We start from the raw sequence: 25,174 nt of genomic DNA on the forward strand, positions 1-25,174 counted from the left end.
TAGATCTTCGATCTATGTAATGTGGTAGGATTTGTACCATAAGCACTCTGCAATTGGATGTATCTGAAATCACTGATTGTAAGCATGTAACCACAGGACTGTTGTGAAAGACCAACCATTATTTCTAGCCTCAGGGTTGCTGAGACGGTCACAGAGCCATCATACCATTAATTCACCCCTGACGTTGCACAAGTACATTGAGCACACTTAATCAACTGATTTGCTTTGATGTAAACAACACATTTCACTATATGTTTTGATGCTCATGTGACAGATAAGGATAATCTCATGTTGGGCACGTGGCCAAGCGGTTAAGGCGTTCGTCTAGTGATCTGAAGGTCGCTTGTTTGAGCCTCAGCTGTGGCACCGTGTTTGTGCCCTTGAGCAAGGCACTTAATCACACATTGTTCTCGTGTCTGTGTGAGGTGTGGCACCCCACACAGACTTCCAATCTGCGCCTTGTAAGGCATGAAAATGCCCGAGGCAGGCCTCTCATGGTCTAGTCGACGCTCCCTCCCCTCATCACTGCATGTACTTTTACTGAAATGGAGACCATTCAGCAGTTGTGAGAATTTTGGATGCTGGGTTCAGCGGTTAGAGTAACGCTTTATAGCACTAGTTACCTGGGTTCAACTCCTGCCGCAGTCTGTTAAGAATTTTATAATCTCCCTGTGGGTTTCTTCCAGGTGCTCTGGTTTCCTCCAACATTCCGAAGACATGCGGGTTCGTACGTTAATTGGTCACATTGTTGCAATTGAGTGGTGTGGCCTCCTTGGGCCAGAAGGGCCTGTTACCATGCTGTATCTCTAAAACACCTCCAAGACACCACAACCCCACCGTGGTTTGGAGACTTGCTTGCCTCAATGACCCAGAGAGTTATGTGGGTTGGAGTCAGGCCTTTGTGCTTTGGCTTTTGGTAGGGTCACCCATGCCAAACAGGTCAAAGGGTAGAGGCCAGGCTAAGACTGGTCCACCGGTCCTCCAGCTTCAGGGGTTCAGCTCAGGGCTAACAACCCTAACTGGTCAAACAGAACTGTTATGGAAACAGCCACGAGGAATCCTTCAACACCTGATTGGCCAAGGACAGACAGAGATGGAGGACTTTCATTGCTGCCCTAAACACCAGCAGTGTAATGAGCAATAAGTATCTCTAAAATAAATAAATAAACAAGCAAGCAAACAAATAAATAAAATGGACATGACCACTTCAAACATTAGGAACGTCAGTTAGCACCTAATGTATTAAAGATTCCTTTATTTGCCACATGCCACATTGAAACATACGCTGAAATGCATTGCTTTGCATCAGTGACCAACACAGTCTGAGGACTGTGCTGAGGGCAACCCACAGGTGTCGCCATGCTTCCAGCACCAGCAAAGGTTACCCACAACTCATTAACGCTAACCGTTCGTCTTTGGAATGTGGGAGGAAACCAATATCATCCTGTATTATATATAGAGTTTTGACCAGCAACCAATTGTCATTTGGGATTGATTAGTAAGAGCAAATTAAAGGAAGGCAGGGGCAAGCATTGTCAAAGTGGCGACTTTAAGACATTAGCTCTTCGAGGCTTCACTCAGAGAAAGCAAAGGAATCAAAATTTTTTCCTTCGCCTCTTTATATCTGCTCAGGTAGGACAGTAGAGGTGTCAGGCAGGATAGTGCAATGCTTCTCTTGCGGGATGTGGGAAGGCAGGGAGACCTCCAGTGTCCCTGACCACTACAGTTGCAAGAAATGCGGCCAGCTGCAGCTTCTGACAATCCGCATTAAGGAGTTGGAGCTGGAACTGGATGAACTCTGGATCATTCGGGAGGCTGAGGGGGTGATAGACAGGACGTATAGAGAGGCAGTTACACCCAGGAGACTGGGAGATGGACAGGAACAGGAAAGAGGTTAAGGAGTCAACGCAGAGTACCCCTGTGAACATCCCCTTCAACAACAAGTATATTACGTACCCCTGTGAACATCCCCTTCAACAACAAGTATATTACTTTGGATACTGTTTGAAGCACGTCTTGACGGGGAAAGGCACAGTAATCAGGTCTCTGGCACTGAGACCACCTCTGTGACTCAGAAGGGAAAGAGGGAGACAAGGCACAGTGGTCATAGGGGATTCATTAGTTAGGGGAATGGACAGGAGGTTCTGTGGGCGAGAACAAGATTTCCAGATGGTATGTTGCCTCCCAGGTGCCAGGGTCTAGGATATCTCGGATCGAGTCCTCAGCATTCGTAAGTGGGAGGGTGAACAGCCAGAAGTCATGGTCCACGTAGGTACCAATGACATGGTGGGACTAGTGACAAGGTTCTGCCTAGGGAGTTAGGTGCCAAGTTAAGGGGCAGGGCCTCCAGGTTGTGAGCTCAAGAATTGCTACCCGTGCCACGTGCTAATGAGGCTAGAACTAGGAAGGTTATACAGTTTAATACTTGGCTAAGGAGTTGGTGTAGGAGGGAGGACATGATTTTTGGATCATTGGGCTCTCTTCCAGGGAAGGTGGGACCAGTACAGCAGGGACAGTTTGCCCCTGAACTGCAGGAGGACTAATATCCTATTGGGGAAGTTTGTTAATGTTGCATGGTGGGATTTAAACTAGATTTGCAGGGGGATGGGAACCAGAGTGCCAGAACAGCTGGTGGAGAGGTTATGGAGGCAGATGTTGGTAAGACCTCAGACAAAGTTAGGAATCAAAATGTTGAGCATGGTGCGACAAAATTGAAAAGTGTGAACACAGGACTGAAGGAGTTGTATCTGAATGTGCACAATTTATGGAATAAGGCAGGTGAACTTGCAGCACAGTTGCAGATTGGCAGGTATGATGTAGGCATCACTGAATCATGGCTGAAAAAGATTATAGCTGGGAGCTTAATGTCCAAGGATACACAGTGTACCGAAAGGACAGGCAAGGCAGCAGAGGGGGCAGTGTTGCTCTGTTGGTAAAAAAAAAGGAAATCAAGTCATTAGACAGAAGTGACATGGGGTTAGAAGGTGTTGAATCATTGTGGATAGAGCTAAGGAACTGCAAGGGTAAAATCACCCTGATAGGAGTTGTAAACAGACCCCTAACAGTAGTAAAGATGTGGACTACACATGAGAAAGGGAGATTAAAAAATGCATGCCAAAAGGGCAATGTTACAATAGCCATGGGGGATTTCAATTTGCAGATAGATTGGGGAAAATCGGGTTGGTGCTGGATTCCAGGAAGGGGAATTTCTAGCGTGCCTACAGGATGGCATTTTAAAGTAGCTCATGGTTGAGCTCACGAGGGAATCATGTATTCTGGATTGTATGTTGTTGCAATGAACTGGAATTGATTAGAGAGCTTAAGGTAAAAGATCCCTTAGGGGTAAGTGATCATAAAGTGAGATGTATCAGTATTACAGTGGAGTAAAGGAAATCATATAGGCATGAGGGAGGAGTTGGCTGGAATTGATTGGAAAAGAACACAGACAGGGATGACAGCAGAGCAGCAATGTCTGGAATTCCTGGAAGCAGTTCGGAAGGCATAGGATATATATACATCCCAAAGAGAAGAAGTATTCTAAAGGCAAGATGACACAACTGTGACTAACAAGAGAGGTCAAAGCCAACATAAAAGCCTAACAGAAGGCATATAATAGAGCAAAAATTAGTGGGAAGTTGGAGGATTGGGAAGCTTTTAAAAACCAGCAGAAGGCAACTAAAAATTCAAAGAAAACAAAGATGGAATATGAAAGTAAGCTAGCCAATAATAAAGAGGATACCAAAAGTTTCTTCAAATACATAAAGTGTAAAAGGGAGGTGAGATATTGGATTGCTGGAGACGATGCAGTAGAAGTAGTAATGGGGGACAACGAAATGGCGGACGAACTGAACATGTATTTTGCATCAGTCCTCACTGTGGGAGACACTAGCAGTATGGTGAACATTCCAGGTGTCAGGGGGCATGAAGTGTGTGAAGTTACCATAACTAGAGAGAAGGTTCTTGGGAAACTGAAAGGTCTAAAGGTAGATGTTACTTGGACCAGATGGTTTACATCTCAGGGTTCTGAAAGAGGTGGCTGAAGAAATCATGGAGGCATTAGTAATGATCTTTAAAGAGTTATTAAATTCTGGAATGGTTCTGGAAGAATGGAAAATTGCAAATGTCACTCCACTCTTCAAGAATGGAAACAGGCAGAAGAAAGGAAACTGTAGGCCAGTTAGTCTGACCTCAGTGGTTGGGAAGATGTTGGAGTCGATTAATAAGGATGAGGTCTCAGGGTACTTGGAGGCACATGATAAAATAGGCAGTAGTCAGCATGGTTTACATAGGGGAAAATCTTGCCTGACGTATCTGTTTGAATTCTTTGAAAAAATAACAAGTAGCTTCGACAAAGGAGAATTGGTTGATGTTGTGTACTTGGATATTCAGAAAGCCTTTGACAAGGTGCCACACATGAGGCTGCTTAACAAGCTACAAGCCCACTAGAGAGAAGATTTTAGCATGGATAAATACAGTGGCTGATTGGCAGGGAGCAATGAGTAAGAATAAAGGAAGCTTTTTCTGGCTGGCTGCCAGTGACTAGTGGTGTTCCACAGGGGTCTGTGTTGGGACCAATTCTTTTCATGTTATTTGTCAGTGATTTGGATGATGGAATTGATGGTTTTGTTGCAAAGTTTGGAGATGATATGAAGATAGGTGGAGGGGCAGGTAGTTTTGTAGAAGTAGAGAGGCTACAGAAGGACTTGGATTAGGAGAATGGTCAAAGAAATGGCAGGTGGACTCCAGTGTTGGGAAGTATATGGTCATGCACTTTAGTAGAAGAAATGAAAGGTTTGACTATTTTCTAAGTAGGGAGAAAATACGAAAAGCTGAGATACAAAGGCACTTTGGAGTCCTTCTGCAGGATTCTCTTAAGGTTAATTTGCAGGTTGAGTCTGTGGTGAGGAAGGCAAATGCTTTTATATTCTAGTCCTCTTGAAATGAATGCTAACATTGCAAGGATCTAATGTTGGGTCTTTATGAAGCACTGGTGAGGCCTCATTTGGAGTATCATGAGTAGTTTTGGGCCCCTTATCTTAGAATGTGCTGAAACTGGAGAGGGTTCAAAAGAGGTTCACAAAAATGATTCCAGGATTGAATGGCTTGTCACATGAAGAACGTTTGATGGTTCTGGGCCTGTATTCACAGGAATTCAGAAGAATGAGGATATCTCATAGAAACCTATCACATGGTGAAATGCCTTGATAGGATGGATGTGGAGAGGATGTTTCCTGTGGTGGGAGAGTTTAAGACCAGAGAACACAACCTCAGAATAGAGGGGCGTCCTTTTAGAACAGAGATGAGGAGAAATTTCTTTAGCCAGAGTATGGTGAATCTGTGGAATTCTTTGCCACAGGCTGCTGTGGAGGCCAGGTCTTTATGTATATTTAAGGCAGAGGTTGATTGGTCAGGGAATGAAGGGATAAGGGGAGAAGGCAGGAGATTGGGGCTGAGAGGAAAATTGGATCAGCCATGATGAAATGTCGGAGCAGACACGATGGGCCTAATTCAGTTCCTTTATCTTGGGTTCTTACTATTAGTGGAAATAATTTGAAAAGTGTGTAACTTGGGTGGTGGTTGATTGGGTTCAGTTCTTCTCTGATCTTGGCAATTTATGTGCAAACATTTCATCACTATAGCAGAAGACAACATTAGTGTTCTCATGCTCCTCGTTTGGTGACGAAACATTTGCAAGTAAGTTGCCAAGATGTATTATTATTTTTTCTTTTGACATTATTTCTTAATATAAGGCTTTTCCCAACTGTATGTTGTGCAAGTATTCTTAGGGAATTATGGAGACAATTATTAAAACAACAGGTCTGGAAGATTATCAATATTTTTCCTAGTCGCTATCAATCAGTCGTAAATTTCATTATATTCTTTAACACCCTCTGTAATGAGTTTTACAACACAGAGTGTGGTTTGCTGAGCAACTACCCAAGTGCAGGAGAGAGGATGAGTCTGTTTCTAATGTCTATCTAGCTCACATCAAAGATCAGCTTTAATATCCTGGTTTATTGCTGTGCGCTTGCTCCAGTCAGCTTTGCACCTTGGGCCCAGAGGAAAATTGTTTCATTTAGGTGTATACATGTGTGTGGTTGAATGATAATAAACTTGCACTTAATGTTGTGCCCTTAACAAGGGAGTGCCCTGACGAAGGGTCTTGGCCCGAAACGTCGACTCTTTATCCCTTTCCACAGATGCTGCCTGACCTGCTGGGCTCCTCCAGCATTTTGTGTGTGTTGCTGTGGACTTCCAGCATCTGCAGAATCTCTTGTGTTAGTGATGTTGTGGGAATATGTTCTGGAAGGTCATGTCAAGATTTTCAGCTTATTTTTGCACTTGCGGACAAAATGTCTTGCATATATCTTGTTCACTTTTTTTTAGAAAGCTTTCCAAGTATTTCATTATCATTTTTTCTGTTGTGCATTCAATTTGTAAATAGTGTGATTGTATTTTCACACCTCAAGGTTTGCTAAGGACACTGTTTCACGTTGAGAAATATTGTAAAAGTCCTGCGTTTAGTTGGGCAGTGATTTTTGACTGGTATATCCTATCCACTGCAGGTAGGGGAGTCAGGCTATACTACATTGGGGGAGAGGTCTTTGCTGAATGCTTGAGTGACAGCGCCATCTTTGTTCAGAGTCCAAACTGCAACCAGCGCTACGGGTGGCACCCTGCGACCGTTTGCAAGATCCCACCAGGTAAATGTATTGGCGGGCTACTCGTATGGGAAGGGAGCTGGTGGATGGGTGGAGACTGGGTGGGAGGAGAATGGGTAGGGGGTTTGGTCGGGGGGAGGAGGAGGAGGAGTCCTTTCTATCCAGAATATTTCCCACTCACCCTTAATTGCTTCATGAACAGTGTCATCTGAAAACTTTCTTTCCACCCTGAGTGAGGCTTATTAAACCAGGCAGTAACTGTGGCTCCAAGTGTCTCAGTATAAACTCTGTTCTTTGAGAAGGATACTGCAGTTTTGGCACACCAAGGGAGCTGATCCTGACTGGCAAGGGCTAATAATCAGCACGATAATTCAAGGACGGAACACATCTCTTTTATCTGTGATGGGATTTGCTTCATAACACTGTGGCCTTGTAGTTTCTGATACCAAATATTGAACAGTTACTGTAAGGAAGATGGGCTGTTCTAATTGTTAACATATCAAATAATGGGCTCCTGTCCTTTAATTGTAGAGCCTGCATTCAGGTGAAGATTATAACGGGCTGAAACTTAACCATTCAAAGGCCAAGGTAGTGGAGAGGTGGAGAGAATGTTTCCTATATTGGGGGTCTAGGACCAGAGGGCACAACCTGAGAAGGTGGGGTTAGGGGAAGGAGCACAAGCTGGCAGGTGAGAGGGAAGGGGAGCTGAAGTAAGGAGCTGGGAGGTGATAGGTGGAAGAGGTAAAGGCCTGAAGAAGAAGGAATCTGATAGAGGACAGTGAACCGTGGAAGAAAGAGAAGGATGAGGGGCATCAGAGAGAGGTGATGGGTAGATGAGGCGATGGGGAATGAGGGGAACCAGAATGGGGAATAGAAAAAGAGAGGAAGAGGAGAAATTTCTGGAAGTTAGATAAATCAATGCCAGCTTGTACTCCTTGCCACCTTCTTACTCTAGCTTCTTCCTCCTTCCTTTCATCTTGATGAAGGGTCTCAACCCGAAATGTCAGCTGTTTATTCTTCTGCATAGATGCTGCCTAACTTGCACAGTTCCTCCATCATTTTATGTGTGTTGCTCTGGATTTCCAGCATCTGCAGGATCTCTTGTGTTTTTTTTATTGTCACTTGTCCAGGAGGATAACATTTACCTTTTTTAGATTCCAAGTTCGGTAGTCCTACTGTTCCTTAGGATTTGCAGCATCTGTAGGATCTCTTGTGCTTATAATTTGTAGCCGCAGACGTGGTTTCTGATGTGCTGTGGGGTCTTGTTCACTTCTACTAACAGGGTGCAACCTTAAGATCTTCAATAACCAGGAGTTTGCGGCATTATTGGCTCAGTCAGTGAACCAGGGCTTCGAGGCGGTGTACCAGCTGACCCGGATGTGCACAATCCGAATGAGTTTTGTCAAGGGTTGGGGAGCAGAGTACAGGTAAGCTTTCTGTCGCTTGACAACAAACCTACTGAAATGACTCCATAACCTATGAACTCGCACTCTAAGACTCACATTCTCAATGCTTATTTTCCCCTCTTTTTTGTGTTTGCACAATGTGTTGTCTTTGCACATGGATTCTGTGACTGTCGTTGCTGTGTGTAGGTTTTCATTGATTCTGTTATGTCTGTTCGTCTTCACTGTGAATGCCCACAAGTAAACTAATCTCTAGGTACACGTAGGCACTTCAATAATAAATTTACTTTGCCATGGCTGCCAACAGTCAATAAGCTTACTACCTTGAGCTTGTCGCGTTGTCCTAAATAAAGGGAGGGAAGGGGTGGGGCTGATTGTTTTGCAAAGCTCTGTTAGATTCCTCTTCAGTGAGGCAGGCCCACTACTCACATGGGTTTCCTGAAGCACAGGTGTTGAGCGCACTGAGTTTATACTTAGTCTTCTGTAATTGACCCTGAACGTGGGGCTTTGATGAGATTGGCAGATGGCATAGTGCTAGTGGCAGAGGCATATGTGGGCAAGGTGGAAGCCTACACAGGCAGGGCTTCATATAGATGGCACCAATTGCACATCAGCTTGCTGGATTCAACAGTGTGAACAAACAAAAAGCAAATAAAATTATGTTATGGAGAACAAGTCCAAAACTACCTAATCAATTCAGGTGCATTAAAGATAGACTAAGCCATTGATGAGTATTCTTAAATTGCTTAGGTCTAATCCCTACATAAATTTGCCTACCTCTCCATTTAACATTTACCATCTTGACTAAGTTTTTGGTCTCTTCTTCTAATATCTCCTTAAGGACTTGGTGTTAAATTTTGTTTGAGCACATTAGTGAATGCAGAATGGTACAACACAGTGGCCCACAATGTTGTACCAACCCTTTAACCTGCCCTAAGATCTATCTAACCCAGTGGTTCCCAGACTGGGTGATATCGCCCCCTGAGGGAGGTGGCAGTTCCTAAAGGGGCAATAAATATAAAAGGGGTGCTCAGTAGCAAGGCGGGTAGTTGAGGGATTAGCTTAAGAAATGAATTACTTATTATAAGCACTGGATTCTCGGTGCCTCATAATTGATTACAATGATCACATAATTACCTCACGACTTGCTAACCCACCGTTCTCTTAGACTTTGCTCGAAGCATGTTCTGGTTGTTGAAAAGCATTTCTGTGACACTTCTGTGTTTGGCATATCATGAGAAATCTGGACTGAAGACATCATGTTATTTCAGGACCCGCCCATGTATTATTGATGTTCATTACTGTAGTACAGTATTATCTAGAACAGGGGTCACCAAACTTTTTTGCACTGCGGGCCGGTTTAATATTGACAATATTCTTGTGGACCGGCCGACCTGGGGGCCGGGGTGGGGTGGGGGGGGTGTATTCAAGTAGGGTTGCCAACTTTCTCACTCCTAAATAGGGGACAAAAGTAGCAGTCAAATACGGGACAGTTGTGCTTACCCCGAGAAAGACTACCATGACCATGAAGCCTTGTGCGGGCACCTGTGTTTGCATGCGTGTACGTGCCGATTTTTTTTTCTACAAATCGGTTTTGGCTTAATCTTCCCAATTCTGTTAAGTGAAACTACACTGTACATACATTATTTCTACTTTATATAGGCTGTGTATTTATCATATCATTCCTGCTTTTACTATATGTTAGTGTTACTTGGTATGATTTAGTAGGTTATTTTTTGGGTCTGGGAATGCTGAAAAATTTTTCCCATATAAATTAATGGTAATTGCTTCTTCGCTTTACGCCATTTTGGCTTACGAACGGTTTCATAGGAACACTCTACCTTACCGGGGGAAATATGGGACAAGGGCGGTCCCGTATGGGACAAACCAATTTAGCCCAATATACGGGATGTCTCGGCTAATATGGGACAGTTGGCAACCCTATGTTCAAGTTCAACAGTGCGTGACAGGGAATGAGGAAAGGTGCAGCTGACTCATATTGTTTCATATCGCCAAATCATATCGTTTCCTCGCGGCCCGGTAGGTCATGCTTTGCAGCCCGGTGGTTGGGGATCACTGATCTAGAACGACTCCCATACTCTAATCACAGTGATGCAATTCCTTTCAATTAGGGTATGGCGTTCAATGGAGTCAAGGTCAGAATCTGTCCTTTTGAATGGTCTTGACCATATTTCTCTCGCCCACTTAATGTCCCTTGAGGCAGAGAGTCAGGTTTTACCTGAGCTATGAAGACGTCATAACTTACCCCTTTATTGATCGCGTTTCAAAGTTGAAAGTATATTTTATTATCAGAGTATGTATGCAGTGTACAACTCTGAGATTCATCTTCTCCAGATTGCCACGAAACAACCATGGAGCCGTTCAGAAAAAAATATTAACCACCACCCCCATGTATAAAAGATATCGCACAAAAAAATCAAATTGTGCAAACGGCAACAAGAACATTAACCCCCCGCACAAAAAAAAATCATGCAAATGACAAGAACATTTAACACACACACACACACACACACACACACACACACAAATTGCGCGAACGACACAGATCATTAAATACTGTTACAGAGGTGTGAGGGAGGAGCTTTCCCGGGTGGATTGGAGGGGGATATTGGCAGGGCTGACGGCAGAACAGAGGTGGCTGAAGTTTCTGGAAACAGTTCACAAGGCGCAAGATAGATACTGTATGCCCCACAGAAGTTGTTCTCAAATGGCAGGACTGGGCAACCTTGGCTGACAAGGGAAGCTAAGGACTGCATAAAAGTAAAGCAAAGGGAATATAATGTAGCAAAAATGAGTGGGAAGTTGGATGATTCGGAAGCTTTTAACATCCAACAAAAGGCAACTAGAAAAGCCATAAGAAGGGAAAAGATGAAATATGAGGGTAATCTAGCCGATAATATAAAGTAGGATACTAAAAGCTTTTTCCAGCTATGTAAAGAATAAAAGGGAGGTTGAGAGTTGATATTGGACCTGTGGAAAATTATGCTGATGAGATAGTAATGGGAGACAAAGAAATGGCAGTTGAACTTAATAAGTACTTTGCTTCAGTCTTTACTGTGGAAGACACTAGCTATGTGCCAGAGGTCTGTGAGTGTCATTGCCACTACAAAGGAAAAAGTGCTGGGCCAAGGTGGATAAGGCACCTGGACCAGATGGACTACATCTCAGAAACCTGAGAGAGGTTGCTGAAGAGATAACGGATGCATTGATCACGATCTTTCAACGATCACTTGATTCTGGTATGGTTCCAGAGGAGTGCAAAATTGCAAATGTCACTTCACTCTTTAAGAAGGGATGAAGACAAAAGAGAGGAAATTATAGGCAAGTTAGCCTAACCTCAGTAGCTGGGAAGTGTTGAAGTCTTTATTAAGGATGAGGTTTCGGGGTACTTGGAGACTAATGATAAAATAAATTAAAGTCATCATGCTTTCTGTAAAGGAAAATCTTACTTGACAAATCTGTTCGAGCTCTTCGAGGAAGTAACAAACAGGGTGGACAAAGGAGAGGCAGTGGATGTCATTTACTTAGATTTTCAGAAGGCATTTGATAAGGTGTCACACATGAGGCTGCTTAACAAGATAAAATCCCATAGCATTACAGGAAAGATACTGGCATGGATAGGGGAATGGCTGACAGGCAGGAGGTAGCAAGTGCGAATAAAGAGGGCTTTTTCTGGTTAACTGCCAGTGACAAGTGATGTTCCTCAGGGGTCAGTATTGGGACCACTACTTTTCACATTGTCACTGATTCAGATGATGGAATTGATGGTTTTGTGGCAAAATTTGTGGGTGATACAAAAAAAGGTAGAGGGGTAGGTAGTGCTGAGGAAGCATTGCGTTTGCAGCAGGGCTTAGACAAATTGGAAGAATGGACAAAAAAGTGGCAGATGGAATACAGTGTTGGGAAAAGTATGATAATGCATTTTGGTAAAAGGAACAATAATGCAGACTATTATCTAAATGGGGAGAAAATACAAACATCAGAGGGAGTCCTCATGCAAGATTCCCAGAAGGTAAATTCACAGGTTGAGCCTGTGGTAATGAAGGCAAATTATGCAAATTTCTTTCAAGGGGAACAAGGAGATAATGCTGAAGCCTTATAAGACGCTAGTCAGGCTGCACTTTGAGTATTATCAATAGTTTTGATCCCCATTTCTCAGAAAGGATGTATTGTCATTGGAGAGAGTTCAGAGGAGGTTCACGAGGATGATTCCAGGAATGAAGGGGTTAACATATGAGGAGCTTTGGGCCTGTATTCACTGAAATTTAGAAGAATGAGTGGGGATCTCATTGGAACCTACCAAATGTTGAAAGGACTGGATGTGGAGAAGATGCGTCCTTTGGTGGGAGTATCCAGAAGTAGAGGGCACAGCTTCAAAATTGAGGGTCAACCTTTTAGAACAGAAGTAAGGAGGATTTTTTAAGCCAAAGAGTAGTGAATCTGTGGAATGCTCAGCCACAGACTGTGATGGAGGCCAAGCCCATGGGTCTATTCAGAGTAGACATTAATAGATTCCTAATTGGTCGGGGTATCTAGGGGTATGGTGAGAGGGCAGGTGTATGGGGTTGAATGGGATCCAGGATCAGCCATGATGAAATGACAGAGCGGACTTGATGGACTGATTTGATCCTGTGTCTTATGGTCTTATCACAGCAGTAAATAAAATCAAATCTCTTGCTCTCCATTCTCAAATATTTGAAGAGCTTTTTGTTGAGGATGATGAACAGCTTGAACATTTGCTGTTGCACACAGAAGTCTGATGGCTCTCAAAAGGGAACTGCCTGAGACATTTTTTATGTGCTTTTTGAAACAGTGGTAAAATTCCTTGAAGGCTCAAATGCTTCATTTAGTATTCAACTCAAGCATATTAAGGAAATGATGTGAATTTTATTAAAGTCAAATCAGTCATCTCCACATTTCTGTTCAAGTTAACCCTTTTTAAGTGCATTTTGGCTGTCAGGACCGTTGCCTCTCTGAGTTGAAAGAGTAAGAAAGAATACCAGATAATGATCTTCATGTATACTGTATCCACCTGGGTGAGCTGCATAAAGGCATGTCAGAGATTTCCCGATCTTCCCTCAATCCAAGTTCCAGATTGGGTAATGAATCCATTCCTGAATACTTATAATGAGGAATCGCCAGGAAGGAAGGAGGGAAAACTGATCCTCCTACTAAATGACTTTGAACTGAAGCTGAGGTTCGAGAATCATATGAAGAGGTGTTGCAAAAATAAATCTCTGAACGCTATCTTGCACTGTGGGGAAAAAAGGTCAAGATGCTCTTTGTTGCCCTTCCAACATCATATTTCTTGGAACATGGATCCAGTGCAGTCACCCAACTTCTTTCAAAGCAGCAAGACAGATTGCAAATTACTGAAGGTGGGGATCTGAGACTCCATCTGACAGGCGTTGAGAAACAGGTATCACTGCATCAAGCTCATTCATCTCATTGAAAGGTGAAAATGCAAAAAGCAGTGAATTGTTGGACTACTAATGTACGCTCTAAAATTGCTGAAAGTTGTTTCACTAATTAAAGAAATAATTTTATTTGTAGCCTTAAAGAGATTTGATTAATTTTTGCACTTATTTGTCACTGCTTTGAATTTGCAGTTCCTATTTCACTGAGCATCATAAATCAAGATTCTTTATGGCTTTTATGAAATAGTCGGAAAGGGAGAGGAGACACTGAGGATGTAGTCTAAGAACTAAGAGGACAGTAATTCAGAAAAGAGTAGGAACCAGTGATCCTTCCCACGTAGCTCTCTATTTTGCCTTCATCCACGTGCCTAAGGGTTTCTTAAATGCCCCTAATGTATCTGACACTTATCACTACCCCTGGCAACTCGTTCCACACAGTCAGCATTCTCTGAAGAGAGAAAAAAAAACACTTACCTCTGACATCCTCCCTGACATTTCCCCCAAATGCTTTGAAGTTATGCCCCTTGTATTAGCCATTTCCATCCTAGGAAAAAGTATCTAAATGTCCACTTGATAAATGCCTCTTATCTTCTTGTAAACCTCTGCCAAATCAAAGGGACATCTTGGTGCACAAAAGGTGCTTTATAAACAGATGTGAGGGAAAAAAATGTCCCCAAACGTTGACCTAATGGAACAGATGGATGGAAAGCTGTGAGTATGTGGATACGTCCCAGTGTGTGAGTGAGATGGTGGCCTGCCTGCCTGTTTAGTTACCTTGTAAGATGTGACGTTTCTTGCCATTCTTCAAGATTAATTCTATTCTTTGGAGATAAAAAGGGAATGCTTCTGCTAAATTGCACTGTGTATTTCTGAATGGCAATGCCTCCAAATTAGCTTGGTAATTCAAGATATATATTTTCTTCTGCACATTTGTGTTTAGCAGGCAGGAGGGGCAGCAGCAGCCTTGATTAGAAGCCCCACCACCCTCCAGATCTACCAGATGTTTAAAGACTCTGCTGGTTCTCCTCACATGCAAGTATCAGCCAAAACTCCAAAGTGTTGGCTCCGGTCCAGCTAGATAATCACATCCAGATGCTAAACGCGCGCAGAAACACACATACAGACGGGGAAAAAAATATCAATGCTGCCCTCAAGCCACTTGTGAACAATTTAAGTTAAAGCTGAGAAGGTGGGAGGGGATTGAGATTGAGTCGGGAAGAGGAAGGGATCATTAATTATCAAGAAGTAGATAACTACTCCACAGCAGGTGGTGTGTTAGTCCTGTGACAACCTTGGGCACTTGCTGGAAAGATAGCTGACCCAGTTCTGTTCTGCCGTCCTTTCCAGCAGAGCTCTTGACTTCAGGTAGCACTCTCATTCCTGCAGTAGTGGGATGAGAGTTCAAGTCCCAATCCAACTCACCAAAATCAAGGCACAGGGCTGAAAGGGAGCTGCATGGACATCCCTGAGACATGACTCCATCTGACAGTGCTAATGGCACCCAAGCTGTTCCTAAAGCATTGAGGAGCCTAAAGACATATGTTCAACGTTTCAAGAACAACCTTCCATCCGCCATCAGATTCCTAAATGTACACTGAATCCATCAGCACTGTTTCACTACTTTTGCTTTCTTTTTGCACAACTTATTTAATTTTTTATATTAATGTAATTCATCATATATTTTATATATTGCACTGTACTGCTGCTGCAAAATAGCAAATTTCAAGCCTCTGGTTCTGTACGTTATACATCATTGGCTGCCAAGCTGTGAAACAGCCTGAAGGAGAGGTAAAAGGAGTTATAGAAATGCAGGTATTACTTTGTCAGGCTGTATGTTTTATTGCTATTGTGGAAAAACTCAGAACAGAGCTGACTAAGCATCCGTACCCTGTAACATTTTCTATTTATCTTTTCACTGGTGCTGTCTTACCTGAGTGTTTACAACATTTCACTCTGAGTTTCATTTGTGTTGTTTGAGTTCTTTGCTCTCTCTTAAAGAAACAAATCTGTCCCATCAGGGAGATTACTGTTTAAAATATAACACTTAGAAAATGTGCTTCACTAGCCGCTGCCTGAGGCACCTCTATTTGCCTCCCTCCAAAACTCCTCACTCTCTCAGCCACTTCCTTTGAAAGATTTCTCATGATTAGATTTTTTTTTTGGCTGAGGCTATATAGGAAAAGCTCTAAGCACTAACTTGCTGAGATCCCCTTGTTCAGACAACTGCATAACATTATTCTGTTGTAAAGTCTCATTTTGTGTTGAAGGAGCTGAGCTAAAAAAATTTTACTCATTATGGGATGTGGCATCTATTGTGCAGTTCTAAATACCTCTGACGTGAAGAGACGCAGGCATCAGCCATGTTGGCATGCCTGGAATCGCATACACCCAGGCCTGAATCCAAGATTCTGATGTTGTTTAAGTTTCTTCTTGTCTTGACGTAATTTTCACTTAAATTGCTGCTTCTCAGTTTGCAATTGCCGTGGTTTTATAGGAACTTAGCCTGCTATTGAACAGGATCATGGCTGCCTGGCCATTTAATGATGTTTGCCTTGTCTTCTGTAATCTGTGATTACCAAAAATGTCTTTGGTTATATAAAGACTGTACCGTGGGGCAGCACAGTGGTTAGCACTCTTTGCAGTACAGGGGACCAGAGCTCAACTCCCACCCTGGTTTGTACAAGGAGTTTGTATGTTCTCCCTGAAACCATGTAGGTTTCCTCTGGATTGTCAGGTTTCCTCCCACAGTTCAAAGACCTACTGGTCAGTAGGTTAATTGATTATTGTAAATTGTCCCATGATTAATCTTGTATTAAATCAGGGGATTGCTGGGTGGCACGGCTCGAAGGGCTGAAAGGGCCAATTCTGTGCTGTATCTCAGTAAATAAATAAATAAAGTTAAAACTTAACCAAGTTTAAAATTAACATTTGTCCCAGCATTAATTTCTACCATCTGTCCATGTCACACTGCTTCCAAACTTGCATCCAGAAAGACCTAGTTTTAATTTTTAGTCAATTTTTCTTGGTCCTAAGTTTTCTAACTGATTTCCTTCATCATCCTTAAGATACTACCCCTTTGAAAAAACTTAAATTAACTCCTATTCTTTCAAATGTCAGGGGATACAGCTCCAGTTTGTGAAATCTGACTGTAGGAGCCCTAATATCTACCTACACTGCCCTTGCTATTCAGACAAAGCATCCTAAATTTAATCCTAGGTTATTATTATGCGTGTTCAAAATGAAGGATCTGATCTGAAATATAATGGAAATGTGACCAATTCTGCCAGGGAGTCATAGAACAATACAGCATAATTCAGCTTAACCAGTCCATACTGGCTAGAGTCCACCTAGCTAGTCCCAATTTCCCACATATACCCTATAAGCCCTGCCCCTCTGTGTACTTAACCAAGTGTTCCTTAAATGATTACTATAGTGTCTGCCTCAACCACTTCCTCTGGCAGCTTGTTCATATTCACCATCATCTACGTGGAAAAAGTTACCCCTCAGCTCTCTTACTCCTCTCACCCTAAACCTATGCTGTCTAGCTTCGGATTTATCTGTTCCAGGGAAAAGACTATTACCATTCACCTTGTTGGTGCCTCTTGTATCTTGGAAATTCTGTAAGGTCACCCCTCATTCTTTTGCGTTCCAAGGAATAAAGAACTTCGCCAAAGCCAAATAGAAACTGAGTCAAATCCAAGGAGCTACAATTTCTTTGTTATCTGATCCAGACATGGGTCTGGTCTGGGAGCTAGGCTCCATTTCAAAACAAGTTTTACTGTTATATATTTAAGAAAGGAGACTAGTCATTGAATGAGGTGCTCTATAAATGCATATTTTCCTGAGTATCACCAGTAGATATAAATTACAATTAATGGTGGCAGCTGAATGTATAGTTTCTGGTTGGAGGGGCAGAAATGGGATCAGGTCTTGTATTCATTTTCGTGATCTGTCTTTACCTCTGTAGGCGCCAGACGGTGACCAGTACTCCCTGCTGGATTGAGCTTCATCTGAATGGACCTCTACAGTGGCTGGACAAAGTCCTCACCCAAATGGGATCACCGACCATTCGCTGCTCGAGCATGTCATAAGAAGATTGGCTTCATCTCAGGGAAGACAGCTGCCAGATTTTATGGGCCTGGCTGTAGCAGATAATTTATAGAAAAATAAAACAACAGAAGTTGGATGGTACCCACCACTGGTGGTTTCTTCATTAGCAATATCAAGTACCATCTTTGCCACCTCTCCACCATAACTGTTAGCACTTTCTGTGGCATTGCTGTTGGGAAATATTTACAAAAAGATCATCATCAATTTTCAATCTCATTTTCTAATGGAATGAAAGGAACTCATTATCTCCTGCAACCAGCTGAAAATTTTTTTCTTCCAAGTACAAGTTGGGCCATTTTATATTATTTGACTGTTCTATGTCCTACTTCCATGCAACTACTGTTCATTCAAGTTGTACAGACAAGTGGATCTGGTTGCTTCCTTCCAGCAGCGTCATGAAATTTTTTATGATTGAGCCAAGGGTGGCTATTGCCATGGTAACTCAAACCAATTTGTTTTACTTAAGTGGGAAGCTGGAAAGCCCTTTTACCATTCACCATCGTTCTTTTGCAGTATGTGATGGTTTGGAACTCTCAGTGGTCCTTCTGCCTTGTCCACATAACACGTCATGAGGTGGAGGATGAGGGGCCTTTCTAGGACAATATCTTGGTGTGCAGGGAGTTGTGATTCCTTTGGCCAATAATGTTTCTTTCCCCCCACCTATTTTGTTTCTACTAGTATAATGGAGGGTCAACTTGCACGCTAACCTCCCGCTTTAAAAACCCTCCTCTTTCGTAGTGAAGAGTTGAAACAGATTTACGAGCACTTGGTTATTGTAGCTAGGAGCTGTTCTTTTTGAACAATCTAACCTACATCGAGAACGCTAAGAAACGCCATTGTATAGTATTTTTTCTAGGTAAAGTCGCTATATGAATCAGTTGTAGAAGTGTGAATGTGGTTAATAAGAGTTTAGTTAAGCCAATTTTTACAAATTGCCCTCCCTTGCCCCTGGGCTTGTGATGCCCTTACTGTACTCTCCAATTCCCACATCTTGGGCAAGGTACTGAAAGCAGCTGGTATCTGTGGAAATGTACCCTCGTAATAGCCATTGTATAAGGGAGCATTTATTCACCATAGTTTCTTTACTTGCTACCTTTACATTAATAGTTTTTGTTTGTGTTTTTGAGAAGGGGTCCAAATCAGATTTCCAACAGAAGCAATGTTTGTTTGAGGGAACTGTAACAATTCATAGTAATAATTGCTGTTGGTTTACCCCAAACGGACAAAAAGTTTTCAGTGGTGTTTTCATTAATAACAGATCAATCTCACAGAAGTAAAATGGAAAATCAAAAGACTGCAGATGCTGTAAATCTGGGGTAAAAAGCAAAGGCCATGGAAGAACTCAGCAGGTCAAGCAGTATATATGGAGGGAAATTCAATATTTCAGGTCAAGACTCTTCACCAAGACTGGAAAGGGGTGTTAGCCAGTATAAGTAAGTGGGAAGATGGGGGCAGGGCTAGAGCTGGCAGGTGGAAATGTTGTTGGATACTATCATCTGGATCCCGATTTCACCTGCCAACTCTTGTTCCTCTTCCCCACTCCCACATTTTTATACTGGCTCTCTCTCTTCTTACAGCCCCAAACAAGGGGGGTTGACCCCAAACATCGACTGTCCATTTCTGCCAAGTTTCTCCATGGCCTTCATTTGACACTCACGGAGGTAAAACTTGCTGCAATTGAACTGAAAGATCGATTCAGGAGATCACCCTGCTTACCAGAACTGAGTGCATTGGGATTTTTCCAACATTCTCATCTCATGACTGAAAAGTTTTACATCTTATCTGAATGTATCTGGAGTGTTGATGGGCAACAGGCAAATTTCAGTCAACGTCTGAAACTAAAGACGGGTTACCATTCGGGACAAATATTCTGCATCAGAACCAGACTTGGGCAGTTTGTCTTTTCCTTTCTTAGAACTATCTCCTTGTTTGTAAAGGGCATGCTAGCTGTATCTCAATTCAAAGCAGACAGCTATAACAGCCACTCTGCATTTCATAATTGCCTCTGCTGTTAACTGTTGCAACCAGAATTTCATCATAAGGTAATAATAATTGAACAAGAAATGAAATAGTTAATTAAAACTGCTTTAAGCCTGGACTCTGCAGAGCTCTGTAAATCACTAAGTACAAGGTAAGCACTTATTGAAAGGTTTGAACTAGTCAGCACATTTAATACTTGTATCGGTAAAGGAATTTATAATGGAATGAGAAAAAGTGAATTCTATTGGCTCAAATTAGACATGTGACTGACCCCAGATGAACATTTCCAGTATTTTTTTTTCCTTTTTATGTTCTGGATCTTTTCACCTAACTGGAATTATTGATGCACAAACAAATAACAGTATAATGATTAATTAAACTTAGAATAATGGATAGGCTTGGAGGATTTCACTGGCACAATTTACAGAGTCAAAAATCAAATTGAGAGAACTCAACTTGGGTCTCAGAAACCTAATGGAAGAAAGAAGGTGTGGTAGCTGTGAGATCTTGGGAAAGTATAGGTTACAACTGATGTTGAATATTAATTTCAATGCAGCCAATGTACGTAAAATGTTTAGGCACTTAGTTAACCAATTTCTATAGATACAGTTTTTAAAAATTTGCATTACATTTATAGAAATCTCAAACTGTACACTAGGATACGATAATGTCAAGGGGAAAGTGACCAGAGGTTTGGCAATATGATTCTTATCAGTTAACCCCCCCCCCCCCCCCATCCCCATCCCCATCCCCACACACACTCAGGGTGCAGTATCTCACCTAAGTGTCACTTTGTGTGTGTGAAATGCTTGAACATATGGGAAAGATTTTATTATCACAAGCCATGTTTTTGTGTGTTGGGTAGGGATCAGTAAGTTTCAATTCACACGAGAAATGCTAATGATATTTGCCTAACTTTAGCCCCAAGGATGAAGTTAGTGATTGTCCTAACAGTTTGTCTCACATGATATTCTTGTCATTTTCCACTCTCCAACCTATTTTACTTAAACTAATTCATTTAATTCTTTTCCAGCTCTCCCTATAAGCCCCTTTTTATTTTGTTCATCTGCACGGTGCTTATCTTTGCCTTTTGTGACGTGCTCAGTGTACATTTGCATATGGACTTACTTACCTCTGTATTAAAGGGAGGGTGCCCTACTAGGTTGGGGCATTTTTGCATTCATCTAATTTCCAGAATTTTTGGTGCTAGTTATTTTCGATTGACAGATCTCTATGTCATTCCATTGGTTATTACACCACAGTGGAAATGTGTAAAGTGCTGTCTCCTCTAGAGAGGAGTTTTAACTCTAGGGAATCTTAAAATTCAGTGGTTTTTTTGGACTGGAAAGTAACAAGGGAGGGTATTTTGTACAATGGACAACAAGTCACAGGTTAATGTATGCTAATTTCAAGTCACAGAGTTACAAAATATCATCAGGTTACCTGCCTGGAAGACTTTGACGGAAATTTTCTGTGTAACATTTTTAATTACCAGCAGAGCTAATACTTACATTGTTGCTACGGGCAAATGCCACTAGGATGCTGTCTTTTGGGTGAGATGACTAACTGTTGAGATCACAACCAACCAAGAGCAAACTGACTGGTCGTTGCCACATTAGATTCTTGAGGAATTTCTCCCAAGTGCATTTTAGCAAATGGCCAGACACATATTTGAGAGACAGAAGTATGGAGGCTAAACTTGCCTTTCATTTGAGGATTCATCTCAAAAGAGTGCCATTGAGCAAAACAGCAGCAATGTGTCAGACTTGCAGCAGTAAAGCAAACTTTTGAGGAAGACCAGTCCCTGATCATCTGATAGACAAGAAGTGCACAGTTCTCCCTTATTCAGGCAAGTGTTGAGGCTGAGCAGAGGGCTGACGCTATTTGCTGTACTTAAAGCAGCCGTAGTGATGCATGGGGGTGCCTTTGGGGAGCTGTCCCAACCATTTTTCTTGCCATCTCCATAGGGACAAACAGCTGGCCTCAATTCCACACCTCAGCACAAACTTACTCAATCCCTGTCACAGACATTTCCGTGTGGTTTCCTCTGGCAGCTGGTAACACTTATGGAGGAATATTTCAAGCATGACTAAATTAGATTTCAGATAGAAGATTGTAATAACTGACCTTAGTGTATACTTTTAAAAACTGCACTCCTTTACATCATTCATACTTCATTTTAAAGTTACACACAGGAACAATATTAGAATGATCTGCTCAGGATTTCCTTGAATATAAAACAATGTTTTGGAAAGCACATTAACCAAGATGTCATGTCTTGTTCCTTATTGAGCTAAATGGTAAATTTTGTCAATCTTATTTCTAGCTTTTGATTGTTTTAAAAATCTCAAATCCATAATGCAGATTTGCAATACATGCCCTATACAGTGCAATAATCGTAACTGTAGCTGGATACTTGCATCACAGTTGGGGAGGTAATGGTCAAATAGTAGTTTGTGTGGGCATCTTGGACGGCATGAGTGAGTTGGGCTGAAGGGCCTGTTTCTGTGCTACATTGTTTGGAAAATCCAGACACAGAGTTACACACAAGACATGATTGTTGAAGGAGAATTGTTATATGCCTGCCTTGGGGAGGCTCATACTACAAGAGCTCCATGGAATGGAAGGTATCTTGCTTACCTGAAGCCAGATTGTTAGGAACAAAGATCTAGTCTAGGGAGCATCCCACTCCTTATCATCATGTCCTAACTTTCACCCCCATTCTGATGGACAATTAATTGGCATCATTTATATTAATGTTCATTTGTAGCATGTGGAAAGCACCAGCAAAGCTCATATTTAACTATGTGACTTTCTAGGTCATTTGAATAGATAGGTTTATGTTTGGGATCAGAGGTGTGAAAGATAAACATTTCCTGACAGATCCACACATCATTTAAGGCAGTGAGATTTACAGGAAGATGCTGTTTCCTGTTTGACATTGCTGCCTGCTACACCTCCCACAGTACCCTTGGGTCGCTCTTTGATGTTTCAGCCCCTTAGCCCTGATACATCTCCTGGTGGCAGAGCAGCGCCAGGGTCATCTCGCTGCCACCCCATGCATCTTAAAATGGAGTTAGTCGGTCGCCCAATTTCTGTCCCTCCTCCTCAGCTACAGCCCTTTTCTGCCTCTTCAGCCATCTCTCTGGTGGCCCTCCTGAGCCTCGCTCCAGTCACTGCCATATCATGGAGTAACTTTGTCATCAATGTGCCAACGAAGTCCTGGCATCCTACCCCCACAGGGTAAATGATGTTCTTCTAGCCAGCTTCCTTACACTCAGCTGCCAGGTCTGAGTACTTCAGACTCTTCTGCTCTTGGACAGCCTCCACTCTTTCCTCCCGTGGGATGGTTAACTCAGTGAGGATTGTCCTGGTGGCTGTGGACTACAGTACTACGCCTGGGAGGAAAGTCAGTGTCACTTTAACTATTTCCTTAGCAGGTTATTATTGCAGTTCAGAAGATTTCAACTTACTGTTTTTCTTTCGGTAATTTTGCAGCATTGGTTTCAATACAGATTTAATCAACAGAGCACCATAGATTCAGGGCAGATCTTCCAGTCATTCACCTCAGAGCAGGCTGTTTCTTCCATAACACTCCAGGCTGCAGTCTTCCACGGGGAGGTGCATTCCCAGCCTCAGCAAGACACAGGGCACCCAGCCTTCTCGCAGTGCAAGGAGGTACAAATAGCAGCAACTGCATTAAGGCCCTTGCCTTCAGCTGTCAAATCTCTTCAAAATTTAAAAAAATAAGTGACTGGCATTTGCAATCAGCCAGCGTGTCAAAAATTAAAACAGGTAGTTATTTTTTTATACAAGCACAAACACTTTAAAACCAAAGGCTTTTCTTGAATTTAATTGCATTCCATGTGACAGCTGATTTCTCCCATTTTAATGGACTCATTTTGCTTAGCTGCTCTGGGAACCAGTGGCTCTGTTTCCTGGCCTGAGAGCAGGGAAAGTTAGAAGTTAGCACTGTCCTGCTGTTTTTCCAGAAAGACACCAAACAGGCTGCATGAGTTTGTATGGAATATTGTGCCACAGGGATTGCCATTATGGATATTTCCAGTGCACTCAGGCAGGTCAGCCCTATTGTTTGGTTCTTAAAGTTCCCCTTTGCCATTGGTTTCTTATGAGTCACACTGACAAGACAGAGATAAATGCCCAGGTTGATGCAAAAGTGTATTTAAAAAAAAGTAATTATGGCCACTATGTACATTCAGTTACCACCCACCCAGTCTCTGTCCTGTACTCAGGGTCAGCAAGTAGTTCTGCCTTACACAGACGGAATTGAGAAAACATGAAAAAATTTGTACTTTTGTACAGAAGCTCTTTTGTACTTGTCCTCCAATCAAGAATGAGGAGAAAAATTATAGAATTAGTTTAGACAATTAAAATGAATATTACATTTTGAAATTTTACAGTCTATAAATCTTTAGCTTGAGCAAGAGACTAGCATGCTGCAGTACTTTTGTACATTGCAGATTTCCAATTTGAACTGCAGGTTATCTAGCCCCATTCCAGCTGCTTAATCATGCACTTTGCAACAGGCTGAGTTACTAAATTAGCAGGGCAGTACACCAAGGCATACATCATTAGAAGTGTTGTCTTGCCCTAGGGCAGATTTAAGGTATGCTGCCGTTCTTGTTCAAAGTCCAGAGGCAATGTGATGAGACTGGGATGAGAATTCTCCTTCTCGTAACATTTGTCATAACATCAGAAAAATGATTTCGCCCAAGGTCCATGGAAGACAATTTAACCATGTGCTTTACTAGTTCAGAAGAATTAATAAAAGGGAGTAATTCTGTGCCAATACATTAAAGCAAAGCTTTGAAGATTTTGTAGTTAGCGTTTAAACAGTTAAGTAGGCCTACTTTTGATCTTGTCAGAAAGATGGCAGCCTTCCCAAGCATGCAGTGCAGTGCATTATTGCATTAAGTACCTCTCCACAACAGCATCTGTGATGCCTACAACTGTGGAATAGTCAAAATAAAGCTGTGCCCTGGTTATGTTTTTTTTTTCCCTTATTTAATTAAATGTAATAGATTTGAAAAGATTCTTTCACTAATGATTGGCCTGTAAAACTAAAGCTAGTTGAATACCCATAAACACGAGAGACGCTGGAAATCTAGAGTAACACACACAAAATGCTGGAGGAACTCAGCAGGTCAGGCAGCATCTAGGGAAAGAAATAGAGTCAACATTTCAGCCCAAGACCCTTCATCAGGACTAGTGTATTACTCTAGTTCAGGGATTCCAAGGCTCCATGGCATAAAAAGGTTGGGAGCCCCCTGCTCTAGTTGGACACCTGTCTACAGTATTGTTTACTGGGACACAGATGCCATTTGGATCGACTACCCTGTAACCTGCATCAACATTTTACCAAGTTCTGTAGAGGTATCTGGTTTCTCTCTAAGGAGCATTAATCGATTTAGTTCCAGCAGACAATGCTGTATAACTAACATTTTAATTAAGAAAAGGTGCATTCTTGTACTTTAGTGTTGTTTTTCCTACTTTGAAGTGTTTGGAAATGGCCAAAAGTTCTTATGTAAATGTTTCAAATGTTATTAAAGTTCATTTTATC

At 42.1% G+C, this 25,174-nt stretch overlaps 1 protein-coding gene across 2 annotated transcripts in view; it reads left to right on the plus strand.

Moving 5' to 3' along the window:
• smad3b (SMAD family member 3b) overlaps positions 1 to 25,174 on the plus strand; it is a 146,388-nt gene extending 121,214 nt beyond the window's left edge. For both annotated transcript variants that reach the window (XM_072278028.1, XM_072278029.1), the window contains exons 7-9: positions 6,567 to 6,704; positions 7,945 to 8,089; positions 17,471 to 25,174. In XM_072278028.1, the coding sequence (XP_072134129.1) occupies positions 6,567 to 6,704; positions 7,945 to 8,089; positions 17,471 to 17,594 (407 nt within the window). In that variant the 3' untranslated portion in view covers positions 17,595 to 25,174. The remainder of the gene's footprint in view (positions 1 to 6,566; positions 6,705 to 7,944; positions 8,090 to 17,470) is intronic.

Source organism: Mobula birostris, chromosome 14 (genome assembly GCF_030028105.1).
Source record: "Mobula birostris isolate sMobBir1 chromosome 14, sMobBir1.hap1, whole genome shotgun sequence".
NCBI lineage: Eukaryota > Metazoa > Chordata > Chondrichthyes > Myliobatiformes > Myliobatidae > Mobula > Mobula birostris.